The 24,497-nt window shown below is 46.6% G+C and overlaps 1 protein-coding gene across 3 annotated transcripts in view; it reads left to right on the forward strand.

Annotated features, from left to right (window-relative positions):
* The window catches only part of LOC139544921 (BMP-2-inducible protein kinase-like), a 96,396-nt gene that overhangs the window by 52,014 nt on the left and 19,885 nt on the right, over positions 1 to 24,497 (forward strand). Inside the window, exons 7-16 of one of the 3 annotated variants that reach the window (XM_071352124.1) lie at positions 557 to 689; positions 2,465 to 2,568; positions 2,690 to 2,769; positions 2,918 to 3,150; positions 3,367 to 3,506; positions 6,840 to 6,941; positions 12,695 to 12,781; positions 12,812 to 12,990; positions 15,290 to 15,459; positions 17,778 to 17,906. In XM_071352124.1, the coding sequence (XP_071208225.1) occupies positions 557 to 689; positions 2,465 to 2,568; positions 2,690 to 2,769; positions 2,918 to 3,150; positions 3,367 to 3,506; positions 6,840 to 6,941; positions 12,695 to 12,781; positions 12,812 to 12,990; positions 15,290 to 15,459; positions 17,778 to 17,906 (1,357 nt within the window). Of the gene's footprint in view, positions 1 to 556; positions 690 to 2,464; positions 2,569 to 2,689; positions 2,770 to 2,917; positions 3,151 to 3,366; positions 3,507 to 6,839; positions 6,942 to 12,694; positions 12,991 to 15,289; positions 15,460 to 17,777; positions 17,907 to 24,497 lie in introns of all 3 variants that reach the window. The other 2 variants (XM_071352122.1, XM_071352123.1) reach the window with 2 other exon arrangements.

Consider the following 24,497-nt stretch of genomic DNA (forward strand, 5'->3'; position numbering starts at 1 on the left):
GGCTCAGCTGCCAAGTGGTAGGCCACACAAGCTCACAGAACGGGACCTCCGAGTGCTGAAGCACGTAAAAAATAATCCGTCCTCGGTTGCAACACTCACTACCGAGTTCCAAACTGCCTCTGGAGGCAACGTCAGCACAATAACTGTTCGTCGGGAGCTTCATGAAATGGGTTTCCATGGCCGAGCAGCGCCACACAAGCCTAAGATCACCATGCGCAATGCAAAGCATCGGCTGGAGGGGTGTAAAGCTCACCACCATTGGACTCTGGAGCAGTGGAAACGCGTTCTCTGGAGTGATGAATCACGCTTCACCATCTGGCAGTCTGACGGACAAATCTGGGTTTGGCAGGGGGGGTGGTATTATAGGTGTGGAGAAACTGAATGGAGAAATATACTCTCTTCATTTGTCTGACAGAGGTGAGAGCAGTCCATGTTATATAACATACTGCATATAGGCATGTATTTTAATATGGTTTGATATCATGTTGTACAAGCTGTGTTTCTGTGTTTCAGGCTCTTGGTTACTTGTTGTACAAGCTGTGTTTCTCTGTTTCAGGCTCTTGGTTGCTTGTTGTACAAGCTGTGTTTCTTCTCGCTCCCGTTCGGAGAGAGTCAAGTCGCCATATGTGACGGAACCTTTATCGTTCCTGACAATTCCAAGTTCTCCTTCAAGCTGCACTGCTTAATCAGTAAGTACAACTGCTTTGTTCCTCAGCACCACACGAACCACAAAGCTGTCAATACATATACAAATTAAACCACATTAAACATTGTCATGTCAATGTTTCTGATGTGTAAACATTTACCTTTCCAATTAATTTGCCCAATCAAACTAACATTCATTGTTTACACACCCACTGTAGACCTTTAATACAAATATTATCCAATAGCTCCACCTTGTGGTCAAATGGGAGGTAGACATTTTTATGCATTTTACCAGGGTGAAAAATGAATTATAGCGAGGTAATAATAGTATTTTCATACACATTAAAATTCACTTTTTTATATTTAAAACCTGTGTAAAGTGTACATGCCTTCTCTTAAGGAAATGGGGGATTCTCTGATTTGTCTGCGATACTATAAAGTAATGTGTATTAAACTATGTCCCCTCTCCTCCAGGATATATTAAACTATATGTCTCCTCCAGGATATATTAAACTATATGTCTCCTCCAGGATATATTAAACTATATGTGTCCTCCAGGAAATATTAAACTATATGTGTCCTCCAGGAAATATTAAACTATATGTGTCCTCTTCTCCAGGAAATATTAAACTATATGTCCCCTCTTCTCCAGGAAATATTAAACTATATGTGTCCTCTTCTCCAGGAAATATTAAACTATATGTGTCCTCTTCTCCAGGAAATATTAAACTATATGTGTCCTCTTCTCCAGGAAATATTAAACTATATGTGTCCTCTTCTCCAGGAAATATTAAACTATATGTCCCCTCTTCTCCAGGAAATATTAAACTATATGTCCCCTCTTCTCCAGGAAATATTAAACTATATGTCCCCTCTTCTCCAGGAAATATTAAACTATATGTCCCCTCTTCTCCAGGAAATATTAAACTATATGTCCCCTCTTCTCCAGGAAATATTAAACTATATGTCCCCTCTTCTCCAGGATATATTAAACTATATGTCCCCTCTTCTCCAGGATATATTAAACTATATGTCCCTTCTTCTCCAGGATATATTAAACTATATGTCCCCTCTTCTCCAGGATATATTAAACTATATGTCCCCTCTTCTCCAGGATATATTAAACTATATGTCCCCTTTTCTCCAGGATATATTAAACTATATGTCCCCTTTTCTCCAGGATATATTAAACTATATGTCCCCTTTTCTCCAGGATATATTAAACTATATGTCCCCTTTTCTCCAGGATATATTAAACTATATGTCCCCTCCAGGATATATTAAACTATATGTCCCCTCTCCTCAGGATATATTAAGCTATATGTCCCCTCTTCTCCAGGATATATTAAACTATATGTCCCCTCTCCTCCAGGATATATTAAACTATATGTCCCCTCTTCTCCAGGATATATTAAACTATATGTCCCCTCCAGGATATATTAAACTATATGTCCCCTCTCCTCAGGATATATTAAACTATATGTCCCCTCTCCTCAGGATATATTAAACTATATGTCCCCTCTTCTCCAGGATATATTAAACTATATGTCCCCTCTCCTCCAGGATATATTAAACTATATGTCCCCTCTCCTCAGGATATATTAAACTATATGTTCCCTCTCCTCCAGGATATATTAAACTATATGTCCCCTCTCCTCAGGATATATTAAACTATATGTTCCCTCTCCTCAGGATATATTAAACTATATGTGTCCCCTCAGGATATATTAAACTATATGTCCCCTCTTCTCAGGATATATTAAACTATATGTCCCCTCTTCTCCAGGATATATTAAACTATATGTCCCCTCTTCTCTAGGATATATGCTTGAGGCTGACCATGAGAAGAGACCAGATATCTATCAAGTCTCCTACTTTGCCTTCAAGTTAGCTGGAAAGGAGTGTCCAGTGCCAAATCTCTTTGTAAGTCGCTGTTCATTGATTGTGACAGATGTGTTTTGTATTATAAGTGAAATTTAAGTTCAGTGTATGGAGAAGTTGGGTGTCTATAGCAACAGTGACGGTTGTATCGGCCCCTCTGCAGAGCTCCCCTCTCCCCACGTCACTCCCTGAGCCACTCACAGCCAGCGAGGTTGCTGCTCGGAAGAGCATGACAAAAGCCAGGTACAGTCACATGTCACTGTGGATATTTGTGAAAGAAAACGAGTCAGGTCTCTTTTGTAAAAATAGATTTCATCTCCCAATGAGAATGTATAAATAAACTTTAACAATGACGTTTCCACTGTTTTCTGGTCGTTCCCTACTATTCCAGAATCACAGAGTCCGCGGGCCCCACGGCAACTTCCATCGCTCCGAGACAGAGACCCAAGGCGACCAACAGTAACGTGATACCCGTCCCTGTAGCCAACACAGCTGTCACCCCTATAGCTGTCCCCGCCGCTGCCACGCCCGCCGCTGCCACGCCCATCGCTGCCACGCCCATCACCGCCATGCCCATCACCCCTACAGCTGTGCCTTCTGTAGCCGTCAGCAATGGGCAGAAAGGTGAGAAGGCAAAAATACTGTGTGTGTGTTTGTTTATCTGCCATTGTGCCCTTGAGCGAGACACTGAACCCCCTAAGCGGCTATCCCCTAGGGGCACTGCTCCGTGGCGGACCCTGTGCATCTCAGCGGGTTTATCTGAGAGGGTTTGTATAGGCAGAAGACGACACATTCTCACTAAATGGACAATAAATGATCTCCTCTCCTCTTGTATCACAGCTCCAACACCTGGTAACAGCCAGCCGGTCGCTCCACAGCTCCAGACAGCCAACAGGGTTCTCCAGCAGCTGCAACCTGGAGACCTTCGTCTGCAACAACAACTCCATCCTGTTCATCCACAGCAGCTCCAATACCTTCAGGTACTGCTGAGAAACTCTCACACTGTCTGACACCAGGGGTATGCTAAGGTACTACTGAAAAACCCTCACACTGTCTGACACCAGGGGTATGCTAAGGTACTACTGAAAAACCCTCACACTGTCTGACACCAGGGGTATGCTAAGGTACTGCTGAGAAACCCTCACGCTGTCTGACACCAGGGGTATGCTAAGTGAGGCACACTTTAGCAAAACCAAAATCAGTGTTGTAAACTTAGCAAAAAAGGAAACGTCCTCACTGTCAACTGTTTATTTTCAGCAAACTTAACACGTGTAAATATTTGTATGAACATAACAAGATTCAACAACTGAGACAAAAACTGAACAAGTTCCACAGACATGTGACTAACAGAAATTGAAAAATGTGTCCCTGAACAAAGGGGGGGTCAAAATCAAAAGTAACAGTCAGTATCTGGTGTGGCCACCAGCTGCATTAAGTACTGCAGTGCATCTCCTTCTCATGGACTGCACCAGATTAGCCTGTTATTGCTGTGAGATGTTACCACACTCTTCCACCAAGGCACCTGTAAGTTCCCGGACATTTCTGGGGGGAATGGCCCTAGACCTCACCCTCCGATCCAACAGGTCCCAGACGTGCTCAATGGGATTGAGATCCGGGCTCTTCGCTGGCCATGCAGAACACTGACATTCCTATCTTGCAGGAGATCACGCACAGAATTGAGCAGTATGGCCGGTGGCATTGTCATGCTGGAGGGTCATGTCAGGATGAGCCTGCAGGAAGGGTACCACATGAGGGAGGAGGATGTCTTCCCTGTAACGCACAGCATTGAGATTGCCTGAATTGACTACAAGCTCAGTCCGATGATGCTGTGACACACCGCCCCAGACCATGACGGACCCTCCATCTCCAAATCGATCCCGCTCCAGAGTACAGGCCTCGGTGTAGCGCTCATTCCTTCGACGATAAACACGAATCCAACCATCACCCCTGGTGAGACAAAACCGTGACTCGTCAGTGAAGAGCACTTTTTGCCAGTCCTGTCTGGTCCAGTGACGGTGGGTTTATGCCCACAGGCGAAGTTGTTGCTGGTGATGTCTGTTGAGGACCTGCATTACAACAGGCCTACAAGCCCTCAGTCCAGCCTCTCTCAGCCTATTGCGGACAGTCTGAGCACTGATGGAGGGATTGTGCGTTCCTGGTGTAACTCGGGCAGTTGTTGTTGCCATCCTGTACCTGTCCCGCAGGTGTGATGTTCGGATGTACCGATCCTGTGCAGGTGTTGTTACACGTGGTCTGCCACTGCGAGGACCATCAGCTGTCCATCCTGTCTCCCTGTAGCGCTGTCTTAGGCGTCTCACAGTACGGACATTGCAATTTATTGCCCTGGCCACATCTGCAGTCCTCATGCCTCCTTGCAGCATGCCTAAGGCACGTTCACGCAGATGAGCAGGGACCCTGGACATCTTTCTTTTGGTGTTTTTCAGAGTCAGTAGAAAGGCCTCTTTAGTGTCCTAAGTTTTCAGCCTACCGTCTGTAAGCTGTTAGTGTCTTAACGACCGTTCCACAGGTGCCTGTTCATTACGGTAATTGTTTATGGTTCATTGAACAAGCATGGGAAACAGTGTTTAAACCCTTTACAATGAAGATTTGTGAAGTTATTTAGATCTTTACAAATTATCTTTGAATGACAGGGTCCTGAAAAAGGGACGTGTTTTGCTGTTTGAGTTGTGTTCAATAAGGTGGTTTGTGCCCACAGGCGAAGTGAATACAACACAGGGATGTGTTCTGTAGGGCACACCGTAGCAAAAAGTTTTGCAACTCAAAGCGAAGATCTGTGTTCTTTATTGTACAAGTTGACTTAGTACTTCCCAATTTCAAAACGCTTGCCACACACAACTCTGCTCCGTGCACTACTCTTTTCCTCCTTATTGAACACAACCCTGCTCCGTGCACTACTCTTTTCCTCCTTATTGAACACAACCCTGCTCCGTGCACTACTCTTTTCCTCCTTATTGAACACAACCCTGCTCCGTGCACTACTCTTTTCCTCCTTATTGAACACAACCCTGCTCCGTGCACTACTCTTTTCCTCCTTATTGAACACAACCCTGCTCCGTGCACTACTCTTTTCCTCCTTATTGAACACAACCCTGTTCCGTGCACTACTCTTTTCCTCCTTATTGAACACAGCCCTGCTCCGTTCACTACTCTTTTCCTCCTTATTGAACACAGCCCTGCTCCGTTCACTACTCTTTTCCTCCTTATTGAACACAACCCTGTTCCGTGCACTACTCTTTTCCTCCTTATTGAACACAGCCCTGCTCCGTTCACTACTCTTTTCCTCCTTATTGAACACAGCCCTGCTCCGTTCACTACTCTTTTCCTCCTTATTGAACACAGCCCTGCTCCGTTCACTACTCTTTTCCTCCTTATTGAACACAGCCCTGCTCCGTTCACTACTCTTTTCCTCCTTATTGAACACAGCCCTGCTCCGTTCACTACTCTTTTTCTCCTTATTGAACACAGCCCTGCTCCGTGCACTACTCTTTTCCTCCTTATTGAACACAGCCCTGCTCCGTGCACTACTCTTTTCCTCCTTATTGAACACAACCCTGCTCCGTTCACTACTCTTTTCCTCCTTATTGAACACAGCCCTGCTCCGTTCACTACTCTTTTCCTCCTTATTGAACACAGCCCTGCTCCGTGCACTACTCTTTTCCTCCTTATTGAACACAGCCCTGCTCCGTTCACTACTCTTTTCCTCCTTATTGAACACAGCCCTGCTCCGTTCACTACTCTTTTCCTCCTTATTGAACACAACCCTGCTCCGTTCACTACTCTTTTCCTCCTTATTGAACACAGCCCTGCTCCGTTCGCTACTCTTTTCCTCCTTATTGAACACAGCCCTGCTCCGTGCACTACCAGTCTAATCTGATAGGTGACAGATTGTCTGGTTGTCAGCGACTATACATAATGATCTACCCGTCAATCGGTCTGTAAATAATCGATTCCAATCTAAGATGGTTTGTAAATAATCGATAGCAAACTAAGATGGTCTGTAAATAATCGATAGCAAACTAAGATGGTTTGTAAATAATCGATAGCAAACTAAGATGGTCTGTAAATAATCGATAGCAAACTAAGATGGTTTGTAAATAATCGATAGCAATCTAAGATGGTTTGTAAATAATCGATAGCAAACTAAGATGGTTTGTAAATAATCGATAGCAAACTAAGATGGTTTGTAAATAATCGATAGCAATCTAAGATGGTCTGTAAATAATCGATAGCAATCTAAGATGGTTTGTAAATAATCGATAGCAATCTAAGATAGCAATCCTCTCTCCTCTCAGTACCAGCAGGCCCTCCAGCAGCAGGCCCTTCAGCAGCAGATGATGATACAGCCCATGTATCAGCAACAACAGGCCCAGGCACAGGCCCACTACGTAGCAATGGTAAGACACACACACACACACACACACACACACACACAAGACCACTACGCAGCCATGGTAAGACACACACAGATGATTTAAATTGGATGAATGGTGAAGTCGATGTGCTTGGTGTACATATCCCGGAAAAGTTGAGTGATCTTGAAACCTTGGAGAGGGAAACGCCTGTCCATTTTTAATTCTCTGATTAATTCTCTAGTGACATCGCAGTTCAAATATGTATTCATGGTTCTACCGACTCCAGGAAAATCTTTTTTCAAATCATGCGGGGGAAAAAAAGATTTCACTTTATTTGGAATGGCTAACCAGAAAGTTAAACAAGCATATTTATATAACCAACATCAGTTTGGACGGTTAAAACAATTAAATATTAAGCCATTAATTAAACCTCTCTTAAAGCCCTTCCATTGGACTGAAATTTGATCTAAATCCAAACAGGTTTTCTATCAAGCGAGGCCCAGCCTGTTTAAAAATGGGCTCTTTGCCTTTTTTCTAATTAAAATCTTGGTGGATTGACAATGGATCCCTGTTTTTAAAGTCATACGGAGTTGGCGACAATTTCACATTTCATCCTCCAGATAAGGCCGATCTAATATTACAGCATATCATTTGGTTAAACTCCAATGGAGTCAATCTGTTCAGTTCAATGGAGTCGATCTGTTCGGTTCAATGGAGTCGATCTGTTCGGTTCAATGGAGTCGATCTGTTCGGTTCAACGGAGTCGATCTGTTCAGTTCAGCGGAGTCGATCTGTTCAGTTCAACGGAGTCGATCTGTTCAGTTCAACGGAGTCGATCTGTTCAGTTCAACGGAGTCGATCTGTTCAGTTCAACGGAGTCGATCTGTTCAGTTCAACGGAGTCGATCTGTTCAGTTCAACGGAGTCGATCTGTTCAGTTCAATGGAGTCGATTATATAAGATACTTGCTACAAAAAGAATGCTCAATATATATATGGGTCATTGACCAGTCATAATCCATAAAACATAGTTTCTGTTACTGTTCATCAGTGGTACTGCTCTTGGAGTCGGGTCCAGGAATGTTTTCTATGTCATGATATCAGGGTTCAGATGGCCCGGCAAACCTGTATTATTAAGGGATCTGAAAAACCACAATGGGAATATTATACTCTTGGGTAAAGTATTTATTTGTAGGGCGATATCGGTGGTAGAGGGGGGGAGGGGATAGTAGGGGGGAGGGGATAGTAGAGGGTAGGGGGGGGAGGGGATAGTAGAGGTTAGGGGGTAGTAGAGTGGGGGAGGGGATGGTAGAGTGGGGGAGGGGATGGTAGAGTGGGGGAGGGGATGGTAGAGTGGGGGAGGGGTTGGTAGAGTGGGGGAGGGGTTGGTAGAGCGGGGGAGGGGTTGGTAGAGTGGGGGAGGGGTTGGTAGAGTGGGGGAGGGGATAGTAGAGGGGGGGAGGGGATAGTAGAGGGGGGGAGGGGATAGTAGAGGGGGGGAGGGGATAGTAGAGGGTAGGGGGGAGGGGATAGTAGAGGGTAGGGGGGAGGGGATAGTAGAGGGGGGGAGGGGATAGTAGAGGGGGGGAGGGGATAGTAGAGGGGGGGAGGGGATAGTAGAGGGGGGGAGGGGATAGTAGAGGGTAGGGGGGAGGGGATAGTAGAGGGGGGGAGGGGTTGGTAGAGTGGGGGAGGGGTTGGTAGAGCGGGGGAGGGGTTGGTAGAGGGGGGGAGGGGATAGTAGAGGGGGGGAGGGGATAGTAGAGGGGGGGAGGGGATAGTAGAGGGGGGGAGGGGATAGTAGAGGGGGGGAGGGGATAGTAGAGGGTAGGGGGGAGGGGATAGTAGAGGGGGGGAGGGGATAGTAGAGGGGGGGAGGGGATAGTAGAGGGTAGGGGGGAGGGGATAGTAGAGGGGGGGAGGGGATAGTAGAGGGGGGGAGGGGATAGTAGAGGGGGGGAGGGGATAGTAGAGGGGGGAGGGGATAGCAATATAGCAGGGATAGTAGAGGGGGGGAGGGGATAGTAGAGGGGGGGAGGGGATAGTAGAGGGGGGAGGGGATAGCAATATAGCAGGGATAGTAGAGGGGGGGAGGGGATAGTAGAGGGGGGGAGGGGATAGTAGAGGGGGGGAGGGGATAGCAATATAGCAGGGATAGTAGAGGGGGGGAGGGGATAGTAGAGGGGGGGAGGGGATAGTAGAGGGGGGAGGGGATAGCAATATAGCAGGGATAGTAGAGGGGGGGAGGGGATAGTAGAGGGGGGGAGGGGATAGTAGAGGGGGGGGTGGATAGCAATATAGCAGGGATAGTAGAGGGGGGTAGGGGATAGTAGAGGGGGGGAGGGGATAGCAATATAGCAGGGATAGTAGAGGGTAGGGGATAGTAGAGGGTAGTCGAGGGGAGGGGATGTTGTAACATCAGGAACAGGCCCACTACTCAGCCATGTAACATCAGGAACAGGCCCACTACTCAGCCATGTAACATCAGGAACAGGCCCACTACTCAGCCATGTAACATCAGGAACAGGCCCACTACTCAGCCATGTAACATCAGGAACAGGCCCACTACTCAGCCATGTAACATCAGGAACAGGCCCACTACTCAGCCATGTAACATCAGGAACAGGCCCACTACTCAGCCATGTAACATCAGGAACAGGCCCACTACTCAGCCATGTAACATCAGGAACAGGCCCACTACTCAGCCATGTAACATCAGGAACAGGCCCACTACTCAGCCATGTAACATCAGGAACAGGCCCACTACTCAGCCATGTAACATCAACAACAGGCTCAGGAACAGGCCTACTACTCAGCCATGTAACATCAACAACAGGCTCAGGAACAGGCCCACTACTCAGCCATGTAACATCAACAACAGGCCCAGGAACAGGCCCACTACTCAGCCATGTAACATCAGGAACAGGCCCACTACTCAGCCATGTAACATCAGGAACAGGCCCACTACTCAGCCATGTAACATCAGGAACAGGCCCACTACTCAGCCATGTAACATCAACAACAGGCCCAGGAACAGGCCCACTACTCAGCCATGTAACATCAACAACAGGCCCACTACTCAGCCATGTAACATCAACAACAGGCCCGGGAACAGGCCCACTACTCAGCCATGTAACATCAGGAACAGGCCCACTACTCAGCCATGTAACATCAGGAACAGGCCCACTACTCAGCCATGTAACATCAACAACAGGCCCACTACTCAGCCATGTAACATCAGGAACAGGCCCACTACTCAGCCATGTAACATCAGGAACAGGCCCACTACTCAGCCATGTAACATCAGGAACAGGCCCACTACTCAGCCATGTAACATCAGGAACAGGCCCACTACTCAGCCATGTAACATCAACAACAGGCTCAGGAACAGGCCTACTACTCAGCCATGTAACATCAACAACAGGCTCAGGAACAGGCCCACTACTCAGCCATGTAACATCAACAACAGGCCCAGGAACAGGCCCACTACTCAGCCATGTAACATCAGGAACAGGCCCACTACTCAGCCATGTAACATCAGGAACAGGCCCACTACTCAGCCATGTAACATCAGGAACAGGCCCACTACTCAGCCATGTAACATCAACAACAGGCCCAGGAACAGGCCCACTACTCAGCCATGTAACATCAACAACAGGCCCACTACTCAGCCATGTAACATCAACAACAGGCCCGGGAACAGGCCCACTACTCAGCCATGTAACATCAGGAACAGGCCCACTACTCAGCCATGTAACATCAGGAACAGGCCCACTACTCAGCCATGTAACATCAACAACAGGCCCACTACTCAGCCATGTAACATCAGGAACAGGCCCACTACTCAGCCATGTAACATCAGGAACAGGCCCACTACTCAGCCATGTAACACCAGGAACAGGCCCACTACTCAGCCATGTAACATCAGGAACAGGCCCACTACTCAGCCATGTAACATCAACAACAGGCCCACTACTCAGCCATGTAACATCAACAACAGGCCCAGGAACAGGCCCACTACTCAGCCATGTAACATCAACAACAGGCCCACTACTCAGCCATGTAACATCAACAACAGGCCCGGGAACAGGCCCACTACTCAGCCATGTAACATCAGGAACAGGCCCACTACTCAGCCATGTAACATCAGGAACAGGCCCACTACTCAGCCATGTAACATCAACAACAGGCCCACTACTCAGCCATGTAACATCAGGAACAGGCCCACTACTCAGCCATGTAACATCAGGAACAGGCCCACTACTCAGCCATGTAACATCAGGAACAGGCCCACTACTCAGCCATGTAACATCAGGAACAGGCCCACTACTCAGCCATGTAACATCAACAACAGGCCCACTACTCAGCCATGTAACATCAACAACAGGCCCAGGAACAGGCCCACTACTCAGCCATGTAACATCAACAACAGGCCCACTACTCAGCCATGTAACATCAACAACAGGCCCGGGAACAGGCCCACTACTCAGCCATGTAACATCAGGAACAGGCCCACTACTCAGCCATGTAACATCAGGAACAGGCCCACTACTCAGCCATGTAACATCAGGAACAGGCCCACTACTCAGCCATGTAACATCAACAACAGGCCCACTACTCAGCCATGTAACATCAACAACAGGCCCACTACTCAGCCATGTAACATCAACAACAGGCCCACTACTCAGCCATGTAACATCAGGAACAGGCCCACTACTCAGCCATGTAACATCAGGAACAGGCCCACTACTCAGCCATGTAACATCAGGAACAGGCCCACTACTCAGCCATGTAACATCAGGAACAGGCCCACTACTCAGCCATGTAACATCAGGAACAGGCCCACTACTCAGCCATGTAATATCAAATCCATTAAGCTGCAGATGAACTGCAGGGTATAAAAATAAAAGATGGATTACCACACACTGAAACCTCCCCCAGTTTTATTTGATGCAGAAACGACAGCCAATAAGACATAAATGTACCTGACCCGAAACTATATTGAACGCTGGACACAGCCGAGATAACGTTCTGTAGAGGGAAGCAAAACTGTCTTGTTTAGGAGTGCAAGAACATTCACAGTGTGACAGGACGCTAATGTGCACTGTCCCTGTAAAAATAAACTCAAACTCAAACAGCTGGCTATTTCATTCTGTGTCAAATATATCCCAAAAAATTGTCTCTTTTTAAAAAACTTTTAAGTTCCTTCTCCAAACACTCACTGGCATCTCCCTCGCTGTACAGACCTCTGCCAAACGTATGCGGTGCAGAGCAGTGACTTCATCCAAAAATCTCCCACCGCTCATATTTACGTACCCTCTGCGACAACCGTCGCCAACACCAGTCATCCAAATACGTACCGTAAAGGCAGAGTCATTTTTAGCTCCTTTTCCACCGAACGGTTACCATCTGTTTTAATTTCAGCAGCAATCTGCTCCGTCCACACGGTTATCAGGGGAGAGGAGAGGAGAGAGGGGGGGGGTAGCTCCACCGGTTCGCTGTGTGTGACTGTGTTAAATTGTGACATATGAAGCAATTACACAGAGGAAATCAGGCTCTCTCTCTCTCTCCGTTGTAGTCACTTTAGGAAAGTGAGTGTTTTAGGAAATAACACTTATCCATACATTTTGCGCTTCGTCACTGTCAAGCCATAATCAACCTTTTTAATAAAAGTCTCTAAATACTGTCAGTCCTGTTGTCTGATCCTGTCCATCGCAGATTCATTCAGTGTCTGTAATCATGTCTCTCTCATAGTCAACGTGACATCACTGTTACCTCGTTCCCCTCCCCCCGTCAGATGCACCAGTACCACCAGGCCTTTGCACAGCAGCAGCAACATCAACAGCAACTACAACTCCATCATCAACAACAACAACTACTACAGCAACAGCTACACCATCAACAGCTACACCATCAACAGCTACACCATCAACAGCATGCCACCCAGCAGCCCACTGTGACATCCCCGCTAGAGTTCCAACTTCCTTTGGGCTCTGGAGCTGGATCTGGGGTCAGCCCTGGGGTCGTGGCAATCGGGGCTGGTGCTGGAAATGTGACACCTGCCCCTGTTGAGTCTCTATACACTAACACCAGGTAACACCTGCCCCTGTTGAGTCTCTAACACCAGGTAACACCTGCCCCTGTTGAGGCTCTATACACTAACACCAGGTAACACCTTCCCCTGTTGAGGCTCTATACACTAACACCAGGTAACACCTGCCCCTGTTGAGTCTCTAACACCAGGTAACACCTGCCCCTGTTGAGGCTCTATACACTATCACCAGGTAACACCTTCCCCTGTTGAGTCTCTATACACTATCACCAGGTAACACCTTCCCCTGTTGAGGCTCTATACACTATCACCAGGTAACACCTTCCCCTGTTGAGACTCTATACTCTAACACCAGGTAACACCTTCCCCTGTTGAGTCTCTATACACTATCACCAGGTAACACCTGCCCCTGTTGAGACTCTATACACTATCACCAGGTAACACCTTCCCCTGTTGAGTCTCTATACACTATCACCAGGTAACACCTGCCCCTGTTGAGACTCTATACACTATCACCAGGTAACACCTTCCCCTGTTGAGACTCTATACACTATCACCAGGTAACACCTGCCCCTGTTGAGACTCTATACACTATCACCAGGTAACACCTTCCCCTGTTGAGTCTCTATACACCAGGTAACACCTGCCCCTGTTGAGGCTCTATACACTAACACCAGGTAACACCTTCCCCTGTTGAGGCTCTATACACTATCACCAGGTAACACCTGCCCCTGTTGAGACTCTATACACTATCACCAGGTAACACCTGCCCCTGTTGAGTCTCTATACACTATCACCAGGTAACACCTTCCCCTGTTGAGGCTCTATACACTATCACCAGGTAACACCTTCCCCTGTTGAGACTCTATACTCTAACACCAGGTAACACCTTCCCCTGTTGAGTCTCTATACACTATCACCAGGTAACACCTGCCCCTGTTGAGACTCTATACACTATCACCAGGTAACACCTTCCCCTGTTGAGTCTCTATACACTATCACCAGGTAACACCTGCCCCTGTTGAGACTCTATACACTATCACCAGGTAACACCTGCCCCTGTTGAGACTCTATACACTATCACCAGGTAACACCTGCCCCTGTTGAGGCTCTATACACTAACACCAGGTAACACCTTCCCCTGTTGAGTCTCTATACACTATCACCAGGTAACACCTGCCCCTGTTGAGTCTCTATACACTATCACCAGGTAACACCTTCCCCTGTTGAGTCTCTATACACTATCACCAGGTAACACCTGCCCCTGTTGAGTCTCTAACACCAGGTAACACTTTCCCCTGTTGAGTCTCTATACACTAACACCAGGTAACACCTGCCCCTGTTGAGTCTCTAACACCAGGTAACACCTGCCCCTGTTGAGGCTCTATACACTAACACCAGGTAACACCTTCCCCTGTTGAGTCTCTATACACTATCACCAGGTAACACCTGCCCCTGTTGAGTCTCTATACACTATCACCAGGTAACACCTTCCCCTGTTGAGTCTCTATACACTATCACCAGGTAACACCTGCCCCTGTTGAGTCTCTAACACCAGGTAACACTTTCCCCTGTTGAGTCTCTATACACTAACACCAGGTAACACCTGCCCCTGTTGAGTCTCTATACACTAACACCAGGTAACACCTGCCCCTGTTGAGTCTCTAACACCAGGTAACACCTGCCCCTGTTGAGTCTCTAACACCAGGTAACACCTGCCCCTGTTGAGTGTCTAACACCAGGTAACACCTGCCCCTGTTGAGTCTCTAACACCAGGTAACACCTGCCCCTGTTGAGTCTCTAACACCAGGTAACACCTGCCCCTGTTGAGTGTCTAACACCAGGTAACACCTGCCCCTGTTGAGTCTCTAACACCAGGTAACACCTGCCCCTGTTGAGTCTCTAACACCAGGTAACACCTGCCCCTGTTGAGTCTCTAACACCAGGTAACACCTGCCCCTGTTGAGTCTCTAACACCAGGTAACACCTGCCCCTGTTGAGTCTCTAACACCAGGTAACACCTGCCCCTGTTGAGTCTCTAACACCAGGTAACACCTGCCCCTGTTGAGTCTCTAACACCAGGTAACACCTGCCCCTGTTGAGTCTCTAACACCAGGTAACACCTGCCCCTGTTGAGTCTCTAACACCAGGTAACACCTGCCCCTGTTGAGTCTCTAACACCAGGTAACATCCCTCAGTCACTTCATACCCCAATATTTATGTGCCTGTAATGTCTGTCAGTAACACAGACACCACAAGTAATACAACACATCATAAGCATCTCAGTCTATGGTGATCATTAGCCTGCCCAGACCCATATCTTCCTCTCTCTCTCCCCAGTAGAAACCCTCTGGTGGACCTAAAGGTGACCACCCCTCCCCCCCGGACCCTGGTCACCCCCCAGAGCCACCCTCCTGACATGTCCCGCTGGAACCCCTTCGGAGAGGACAACTTCTCCAAACTAACAGAGGAGGAACTTCTGGACCGCGAGTTCGACCTCCTCAGAGCAAGCAAGTGCCCCATCTTTTACCTTCCCCCAGCAAGTGCCCCATCTTTTACCTTCCCCCAGCAAGTGCCCCATCTTTTACCGTCCCCCAGCAAGTGCCCCATCTTTTACAGTCCCCCAGCAAGTGCCCCATCTTTTACCTTCCCCCAGCAAGTGCCCCATCTTTTACCTTCCCCCAGCAAGTGCCCCATCTTTTACCTTCCCCCAGCAAGTGCCCCATCTTTTACCTTCCCCCAGCAAGTGCCCCATCTTTTACCTTCCCCCAGCAAGTGCCCCATCTTTTACCGTCCCCCAGCAAGTGCCCCATCTTTTACAGTCCCCCAGCAAGTGCCCCATCTTTTACAGTCCCCCAGCAAGTGCCCCATCTTTTACCTTCCCCCAGCAAGTGCCCCATCTTTTACCTTCCCCCAGCAAGTGCCCCATCTTTTACCGTCCCCCAGCAAGTGCCCCATCTTTTACCTTCCCCCCCAGCAAGTGCCCCATCTTTTACCTTCCCCCCCAGCAAGTGCCCCATCTTTTACCTTCCCCCCCAGCAAGTGCCCCATCTTTTACCGTCCCCCAGCAAGTGCCCCATCTTTTACCTTCCCCCCCAGCAAGTGCCCCATCTTTTACCTTCCCCCCCCAGCAAGTGCCCCATCTTTTACCTTCCCCCCCAGCAAGTGCCCCATCTTTTACCTTCCCCCCCAGCAAGTGCCCCATCTTTTACCTTCCCCCCCAGCAAGTGCCCCATCTTTTACCTTCCCCCCCAGCAAGTGCCCCATCTTTTACCTTCCCCCCCAGCAAGTGCCCCATCTTTTACCTTCCCCCCCAGCAAGTGCCCCATCTTTTACCTTCCCCCCCAGCAAGTGCCCCATCTTTTACCGTCCCCCAGCAAGTGCCCCATCTTTTACCTTCCCCCCCAGCAAGTGCCCCATCTTTTACCTTCCCCCCCAGCAAGTGCCCCATCTTTTACCTTCCCCCCCAGCAAGTGCCCCATCTTTTACCTTCCCCCCCAGCAAGTGCCCCATCTTTTACCTTCCCCCCCAGCAAGTGCCCCATCTTTTACCTTCCCCCCCAGCAAGTGCCCCATCTTTTACCTTCCCCCAGCAAGTGCCCCATCTTTTACCTTCCCCCAGCAAGTGCCCCATCTTTTACCTTCCCCCCAGCAAGTGCCCCATCTTTTACCTTCCCCCAGCAAGTGCCCCATCTTTTACCTTCCCCCCAGCAAGTGCCCCATCTTTTACCTTCCCCCAGCAAGTGCCCCATCTTTTACCTTCCCCCCCAGCAAGTGCCCCATCTTTTACCTTCCCCCAGCAAGTGCACAATCTTTTACCTTCCCCCCAGCAAGTGCCCCATCTTTTACCTTCCCCCCCAGCAAGTGCCCCATCTTTTACCTTCCCCCAGCAAGTGCCCCATCTTTTACCTTCCCCCAGCAAGTGCCCCATCTTTTACCTTCCCCCAGCAAGTGCCCCATCTTTTACCTTCCCCCAGCTAGTGCCCCATCTTTTACCTTCCCCCCCAGCAAGTGCCCCATCTTTTACCTTCCCCCAGCAAGTGCCCCATCTTTTACCTTCCCCCAGCAAGTGCCCCATCTTTTACCTTCCCCCAGCAAGTGCCCCATCTTTTACCTTCCCCCAGCAAGTGCCCCATCTTTTACCTTCCCCCAGCAAGTGCCCCATCTTTTACCTTCCCCCAGCAAGTGCCCCATCTTTTACCTTCCCCCAGCAAGTGCCCCATCTTTTACCTTCCCCCAGCAAGTGCCCCATCTTTTACCTTCCCCCAGCAAGTGCCCCATCTTTTACCTTCCCCCAGCAAGTGCCCCATCTTTTACCTTCCCCCAGCAAGTGCCCCATCTTTTACCTTCCCCCAGCAAGTGCCCCATCTTTTACCTTCCCCCCAGCAAGTGCCCCATCTTTTACCTTCCCCCAGCAAGTGCCCCATCTTTTACCTTCCCCCAGCAAGTGCCCCATCTTTTACCTTCCCCCAGCAAGTGCCCCATCTTTTACCTTCTTTCCGTTACTGTACCACCTGGGTTTGATTCCCTCAGGGAAAATGTCTGCACTCACCACGGATAGTGGCTCTGGAGAAGAGCATCTGCTAAATGACTCACATGTAAACATATATATTAACAGACAAAAGGTTCCTGCTCTTAGTTGCCATATGTCAATAATATATTAATATGTTTAATAATCTCTCGATTTGTTACTTTTCTATCTGCAAACGTTCTTATATTTCACTAAATGCACTCCTGATTCCAAAGACAATTATTTATGTCTAATGTTAATTTGATGGCTAGTAAACCTTTTTGAACCTAACCTAACGATCCCCTATCTGCCCGAGCAGGTAAACCCGTGGAGAGAACCACTAGCATGGAGGCAGACCGACCGCTGCAGCCAATCACCTCCGCCGCAACCGCCAAGCCCCTCCTCCCTGAATACCTGTTTGGCTCCGCCCCCTTCCTGGCTAGCGCAGGCAAGTCTTAATGGAGGCCCCTCCCCCAACCCCGTCTCGCCACGCCCCAACAGGACCCAACACTTCAGTTCGGAACTCTCCTGTCTTCATTTCCCCCCTGCCAAACTCAACCCTTAAACCCTCAACCACACTCACTGTACTACCCCGCATTAAACCCTCAACCACACTCACTGTTCTACCCCCCCCCCCCCCTTAAACCCTCAACCACACTCACTGTTCTACCCCCCCCCTCCTTAAACCCCCAATCACACTCACTGTTCTACCCCCCCTTAAACCCCCAACCACACTCACTGTACTACCCCCTCCCTTAAACCCCCAACCACACTCACTGTACTACCCCCTCCCTTAAACCCCCAACCACACTCACTGTACTACCCCCTCCCTTAAACCCCCAACCACACTCACTGTTCTACCCCCCCCCCTTAAACCCCCAACCACACTCACTGTTCTACCCCCCCCCCCCCTTAAACCCCCAACCACACTCACTGTTCTACCCCCCCTTAAACCCTCAACCACACTCACTGTACTACCCCCCCCCCCCTTAAACCCCCAACCACACTCACTGTACTACCCCCCCCAACCTTAAACCCCAGAGGCTGTGTAGTATCGGAGTAGCAGTGCTGATCTAGGATCAGGTCCCCTCTGACTATATAGCATTATTCATTACGATCTGAAAGGCTACACTGATCCTAGGTCAGCACTCCTACTCCGAGACGCTTTGTGAATACAGGCCCTGGTGAGTAACTGTAGTCTTTTGGTGTAACTGGTCTCAATGCTCAAATGGGAATACGTCACTATTACCAGGTTAGACTTCAGGAGAACAAAACAGCACATCTCGTTAATGAACAGGAGGATAGTGGGGTCCCAAATTATAATAAATAAATACAAAAATCAAAACTTTATTTAACCAGGCAAGTCAGTTTAAAGAACAAATTCATATTTACAATGACGGCCTATTTACAAATGATTGACACCCTTGATAATGATGAGCATTAATGACTATAAAATGAATAAATAATTTTATTCTAATTCTGCCAGGAGGCTGAAACTTGGTCATAAGTGGATCTTCCAGCAATACAATGACCCCGAGAAAACATCAAAATCCACAAATAAGTTGTTAATTGGCCACACAAATCAACATTTTGCTATGGCCATCTCAGTCTCCGGACTTGAAACCCATTGAAAACTTGTGGATTTAATTGAAGAGGGCACATCCATCAATCATTTTGAAAAAAAAGTATTACTCGTTAAAAAAAAAATACTTTCTCTGAGCAATTGAGGCAACCAGATTTTTGCCTGAAAATTTGTATAAAATAAATGTAATTCTCCAATATAGCTCAGTATTTACTTATTTTACATAGTAATTTATCTGTCAATTTCAGACCCCACTGTATATGATGGTACAGTAGTGATTGATAATTTAGTCACAAACCAGCAGTGAGAGAAGGCATGGTCATTTAGCCACTACATTTTTTAAAATTTGATTTTGCTTATTGAGTCCATTTGAAACTAGCATATTGATATATTTATAAGTATCCTTAAATCTCAAAAGCCGCACCTTGGGCGTAATAAGTTTATTCCTGTTAAGAGATTTTCCAAAATGTCATATCCCTTTTTGGGTTGTACTGTGCACTTTACTATGGACAACTGTTCTCGCTGCCGCCCACCCCCAAAATGATTCATTATTACAAGAATTATATAACTAAAATATATCTTAAGAATTATCGTAAGAATGTCACCATTTTTTCTTTTTTTATGGTAGCTAAATTGACTTTTTGTTGTTGTGATATATAACAGTCAGCTGTGCCCATATATTAAAATATGTTAACTAGAGTATGACAATGAAATCCCAGAATGACTTCAGTTAAGTGATTTATAGTAACTTATAGCAAACTGAAGTCTGACTATAAGTCAGATGGTTCTGCCTATATATATCGAAATGGAAATATGTATCCCATGTCTCACTAACTTTAGTATAACATTGTAGTTCAAGGTATAGCTGAGCTAAGGAACAACCGAAACAAAACTGGGTGAAAGTACTTGACCACTGATTAGGTTATAGGACGCTCAGAAGGGACCGTCATTCTAAAAAATGGAGCCCCAACATATGGTTGAAGTCATCCCAGAAAGGCTGGAATGACAACATTTGGTGACAAATGTTCAAACAGCCTCATTTTATGCATGCATTTGTGCCATAGACAATTTATTTCATATTTTCTTTGGTAGTTTAAGTTGTCCAAAGTCTGAAGGACGTTCAGGGGCTTTTGACAAATGTTCCAACCAATTAATCTCTAAGTTTGTATCTACTAACCATTCCAACGTGCTATCATTAAGATGCGCATGAAGCTGCACCTAATGTAGGGTGGTAATGTAGGGTTGTATGCTATAGTACATCTGGTTCTGCTGCCACTGCTGAGTCTGACAGCAGCAGGCCTGGAGTCTCCACTGCTGGGTCTGACAGCAGCAGGCCTGGAGTCTCCACTGCTGGGTCTGACAGCAGCAGGCCTGGAGTCTCCACTGCTGGGTCTGACAGTAGCAGGCCTGGAGTCTCCACTGCTGGGTCTGACAGTAGCAGGCCTGGAGTCTCCACTGCTGGGTCTGACAGCAGCAGGCCTGGAGTCTCCACTGCTAGGTCTGACAGCAGCAGGCCTGGAGTCTCCACTGCTGGGTCTGACAGCAGCAGGCCTGGAGTCTCCACTGCTGGGTCTGACAGCAGCAGGCTTCAGTTATGCACACTTGCCTATACAGTAATAAGCACTTCTTGCATTCCTTGATAACACCTCCATATATTTTATTTATTTTCCAAAGGTAAGTTTAACAAGGGAGAAGGGAATTGCTGGATTCCTCAATACCCCAGTCATTCTGTTGCATTTCATTGTCAATTTAAGAGCTCTGTACTCTTGACCATTTGGATAAATCCATTGTACACTTATTATTAGTTTAACTTCTGTTATTGTTTCCATGTTGTAATGCAAGACAGCCATACTCAGAAACATCTTGTTCAAATAGTGTATTGGTGGACAGATTTCTGATTCAACAGCCATTTAATGTTTCATCTGTTTCTTTCAATAAGAAAGAGAGAAAAAAAAAGCCATTTTAATTACAAGAATGACTTGAGCCATTAATTACACTGATGATCAAGTTCAAGACAAACAGGAAATGGTAGTGAAAAGTTTGGATGGTTAAAACCTCCCAGCAGCGTTCAAAAACAGTATTGAATATGTTGTGTTTACATTGATATATTTTGTTCTTATTTACAAATGTTAATTCTTTGATTTGGGTCATTGGTTTCACTTCCTAGCCCTTTGTTACTGTGGTGAAACGGCCTCAAACCTTCATCGTTTTTTCTATTTGGTTGCTTTTAAACATTGTTGATCTTAGAACATTGACATCAACATACAGATGTTCATAACAGCTGTTTGTTCCTGTGAAACTTAACTCATCGGTTATTGTAAGAATGTCAGAACTGTTGGTTAAGCAAGTTGTTTGTTGTGCTATACTCCAGCAGCTGCCTCCTGGGAAAGGAAAGTATACTGCGTTAAATGCATAAGTTGTATATTAAAAATATCTGTTTTTCAACAGACAAAACTATGTAAATGATCTTGTACCATACTGTGAATGTTTTTTTTAATATATATATACAAATGCTTAATGGTGATAAATAAAAACATTATTCAAAAGCAATATCCATTTTATGGGGGTTTGTTTTATTGCTAGCTTTTTTCAATAGTAGAAGCCAAACGATGAGGTGTTTTGTAGGTTTCTGAGTGGTATTATCTGCCCATCGTTACACCAAGATGTTTCTCAGATTCACATGGCTGTCTTTGTGGGTCTGCACCTCTGAATGACTAACAAAAAAATAAAAGCGACAGACATTTGTTCTGATAATGAATTGAAGCAACGCTTATGTTTTGGGTATTGAGAATCCTTGACCACCAATACAGGGCCTTCGGGAAAGCATTCAGACCCCTTGACTTTTTCCACATTTTGTTACGTTACAGCCTGATTCTAAAAAGTATTAAATTGTTATGTTCCCTCATCAATCCACAGACAATACCCCATAATGACAAAGCAAAAACAGGTTTTTAGAAACTTTTGCTAATTTATAAAAAATTAAAAACAGATCATATTTACGTAAGTATTCAGACCCGTTACTCAATATTTTGTTAAAAGCACCTTTTGCAGTGATTACAGCCTCGAGTCTCCTTGGGTTTAACGCTACAAGCTTGGCACACCTGTATTTGGGTAGGTTCTCCCATTTCTTCTCTGCAGATCCTCTCAAGCTCTGTCAGGTTGGATGGGGAGTTTCGCTGCACAGCTATTTTCAGGTTTCCAGAGCTGTTAGATAGGGTTCAAGTCCGGGCTCTGGCTGGGCCACTCAAGGACTTGTCCCGAAGCCACTCCTGCGTTGTCTTGGCTGTGTGCTTAGGGTCGTTGTCCTGTTGGAAGGTGAACCTTCGTCTCAGTCTGAGGTCCTGAGCGCTCTGGAGCAGGTTTTCATCAAGGATCTCTCTGTACTTTGCTCTGATAATTTTTGCCTCGATCCTGACTAGTCTCCCAGTCCCTGCCGCTGAAAAACGTCCCCACAGCATGATGCTGCCACCACCATGCTTCACCGTAGGGATGGTGCCGGGTTTCCTCGCGACGCATGGCATTCGACCAAAGAGTTCAGTCTTGGTTTCATCAGACCAGAGAATCTTGTTTCTCACGGTCTGAGGCCTTTAGGTGCCTTTTGGCAAACTCCAAGCGGGCTGTCATGTGCCTTTTACTGAGGAGTGGCTTCCGTCTGGCCACTCTACCATAAATGCCTGATTGGTGGAGTGCTGCAGAGATAGTTGTCCTTCTGGAAGGTTCTCCCATCTCCACAGAGGAACTCTGGAGCTCTGTCAGAGTGATCATCGGGTTCTTGGTCACCTCCCTGACCAAGGTCCTTCTCCCCCGATTGCTCAGTTTGGCCGGGCGGCCAGCTCTAGGGAGAGTCTTGGTGGTTCCAAACTTCATTTCAGAATGATGGAGGCCACTGTGTTCTCGGGGACCTTCAATGCTGCAGAAATGTTTTGGTACCCTTCCCCAGATCTGTGCCTCGACACAATCCTGTCTCGGAGCTCTACTGACAATTCCTTCGTCCTCATGGCTTGGTTTTTGCTCTGACATGCACTGTCAACTGTGGGACCTTATATAGACAGGTGTATGCCTTTCCAAATCATGTCCAATCAATTGAATTTACCACAGGTGGACTCTAATCAAGTTGTAGAAACATCTCACGGATGATCAATGGAAACAGGATGTACCTGAGCTCAATTTCAAGTATCATAGCAAAGGGTCTGAATACTAATGTAAATAAGGTATTTCTGTTTTTTTATACATTTGCAATAACTTCTTAACCTGTTTCTGCTTTGCATTATGGGGTATTGTGTGTAGATTGCTGAGGATTTTTATTTATTTAATACATTTTAGAATAAGACTAACATAACAAAATGTGGGAAAAGTCAAGGGGTCTGAATACTTTCCAAAGGTACTGTATATACAGTATTGTGCTTTGGGTATGGGGAATCCTTAACCAACATGTTATATAAACCGGACTGTGCTTTTTTTTGAAAAGGTAAACAGGTGAAATAAGATATTAAACCATAAGCAGCTCACTGTCTCTGCCGATCTCAAAACCTGTGAGTGGAGAACATGTACGGGGTAAATCCCAGCTTTGATGTTTAATCAGTTGTAGATGAAGCATGGCGGTTATGTCTCTTTTTTAAAATCCAATCTGATTGCAAAGTCCCAAGTAAAAAATATCCTAACACAGTCCTGCAAGATCATGAGATCAAACTGTGTTTGCTGATGTCTGCATGACTAATATGTTTAATGCATGGCTGTAACCAGGGGCGCAACTTTGGTTTTAGAAGTGTTTGGGGTGGGGGGGGGGACATAACTTTTTATTTTATTTTTATGTATCCAGTCTGATAAACACTCCAAACAGCCTCCCCGGCCGCTGGGAGGCTTCCGCATGCTCCTAAAGCACACCTTTGCTTCTTTTTGTATCACAGTCCAGTGAAATATGTGCCCCTGACTGTAACATGCTTAATGCATGGCATTTAGTTTCTGTCCATACAACTCGTCTTTTCTATGATTTGGCCTATTCACCAAAATTCACCTCAGTCCCTACTAGATTTGAGGATTTTGTGTTGGCTAATTAGATTTGATATAATATGCTTTTTAAATGTGACCTTTTTTGAAACTAATTCCAGTACACCTTCCCACATAATTACATTCTAATAGACCTCTCTACCTACTTTCCTTCCTGTCCTCTCTACCTCCTTCCTGTCCTCTCTACCTCCTTCCTGTCCTCTCTACCTCCTTCCTGTCCTCTCTACCTCCTTCCTGTCCTCTCTACCTCCCAGGCTTTTTCTCAATTAGATGTGCTCACCTCCTCTCTCACCTTCTTTTGGAAAAAGATCAAAGTTCATCAAGGAAACGTGGATGGGAAATGCTTGAAATAAGACTGTCTTTTCTCCCCTCACGTGTCATTTAGGCTAATTACAATGTATAAAGGGCTTTTAGTTAGTTGTGCAAAATACATTTTATACACTGAACAAA

Source organism: Salvelinus alpinus, chromosome 19 (assembly GCF_045679555.1).
Source record: "Salvelinus alpinus chromosome 19, SLU_Salpinus.1, whole genome shotgun sequence".
In the NCBI taxonomy this organism is placed as follows: domain Eukaryota; kingdom Metazoa; phylum Chordata; class Actinopteri; order Salmoniformes; family Salmonidae; genus Salvelinus; species Salvelinus alpinus.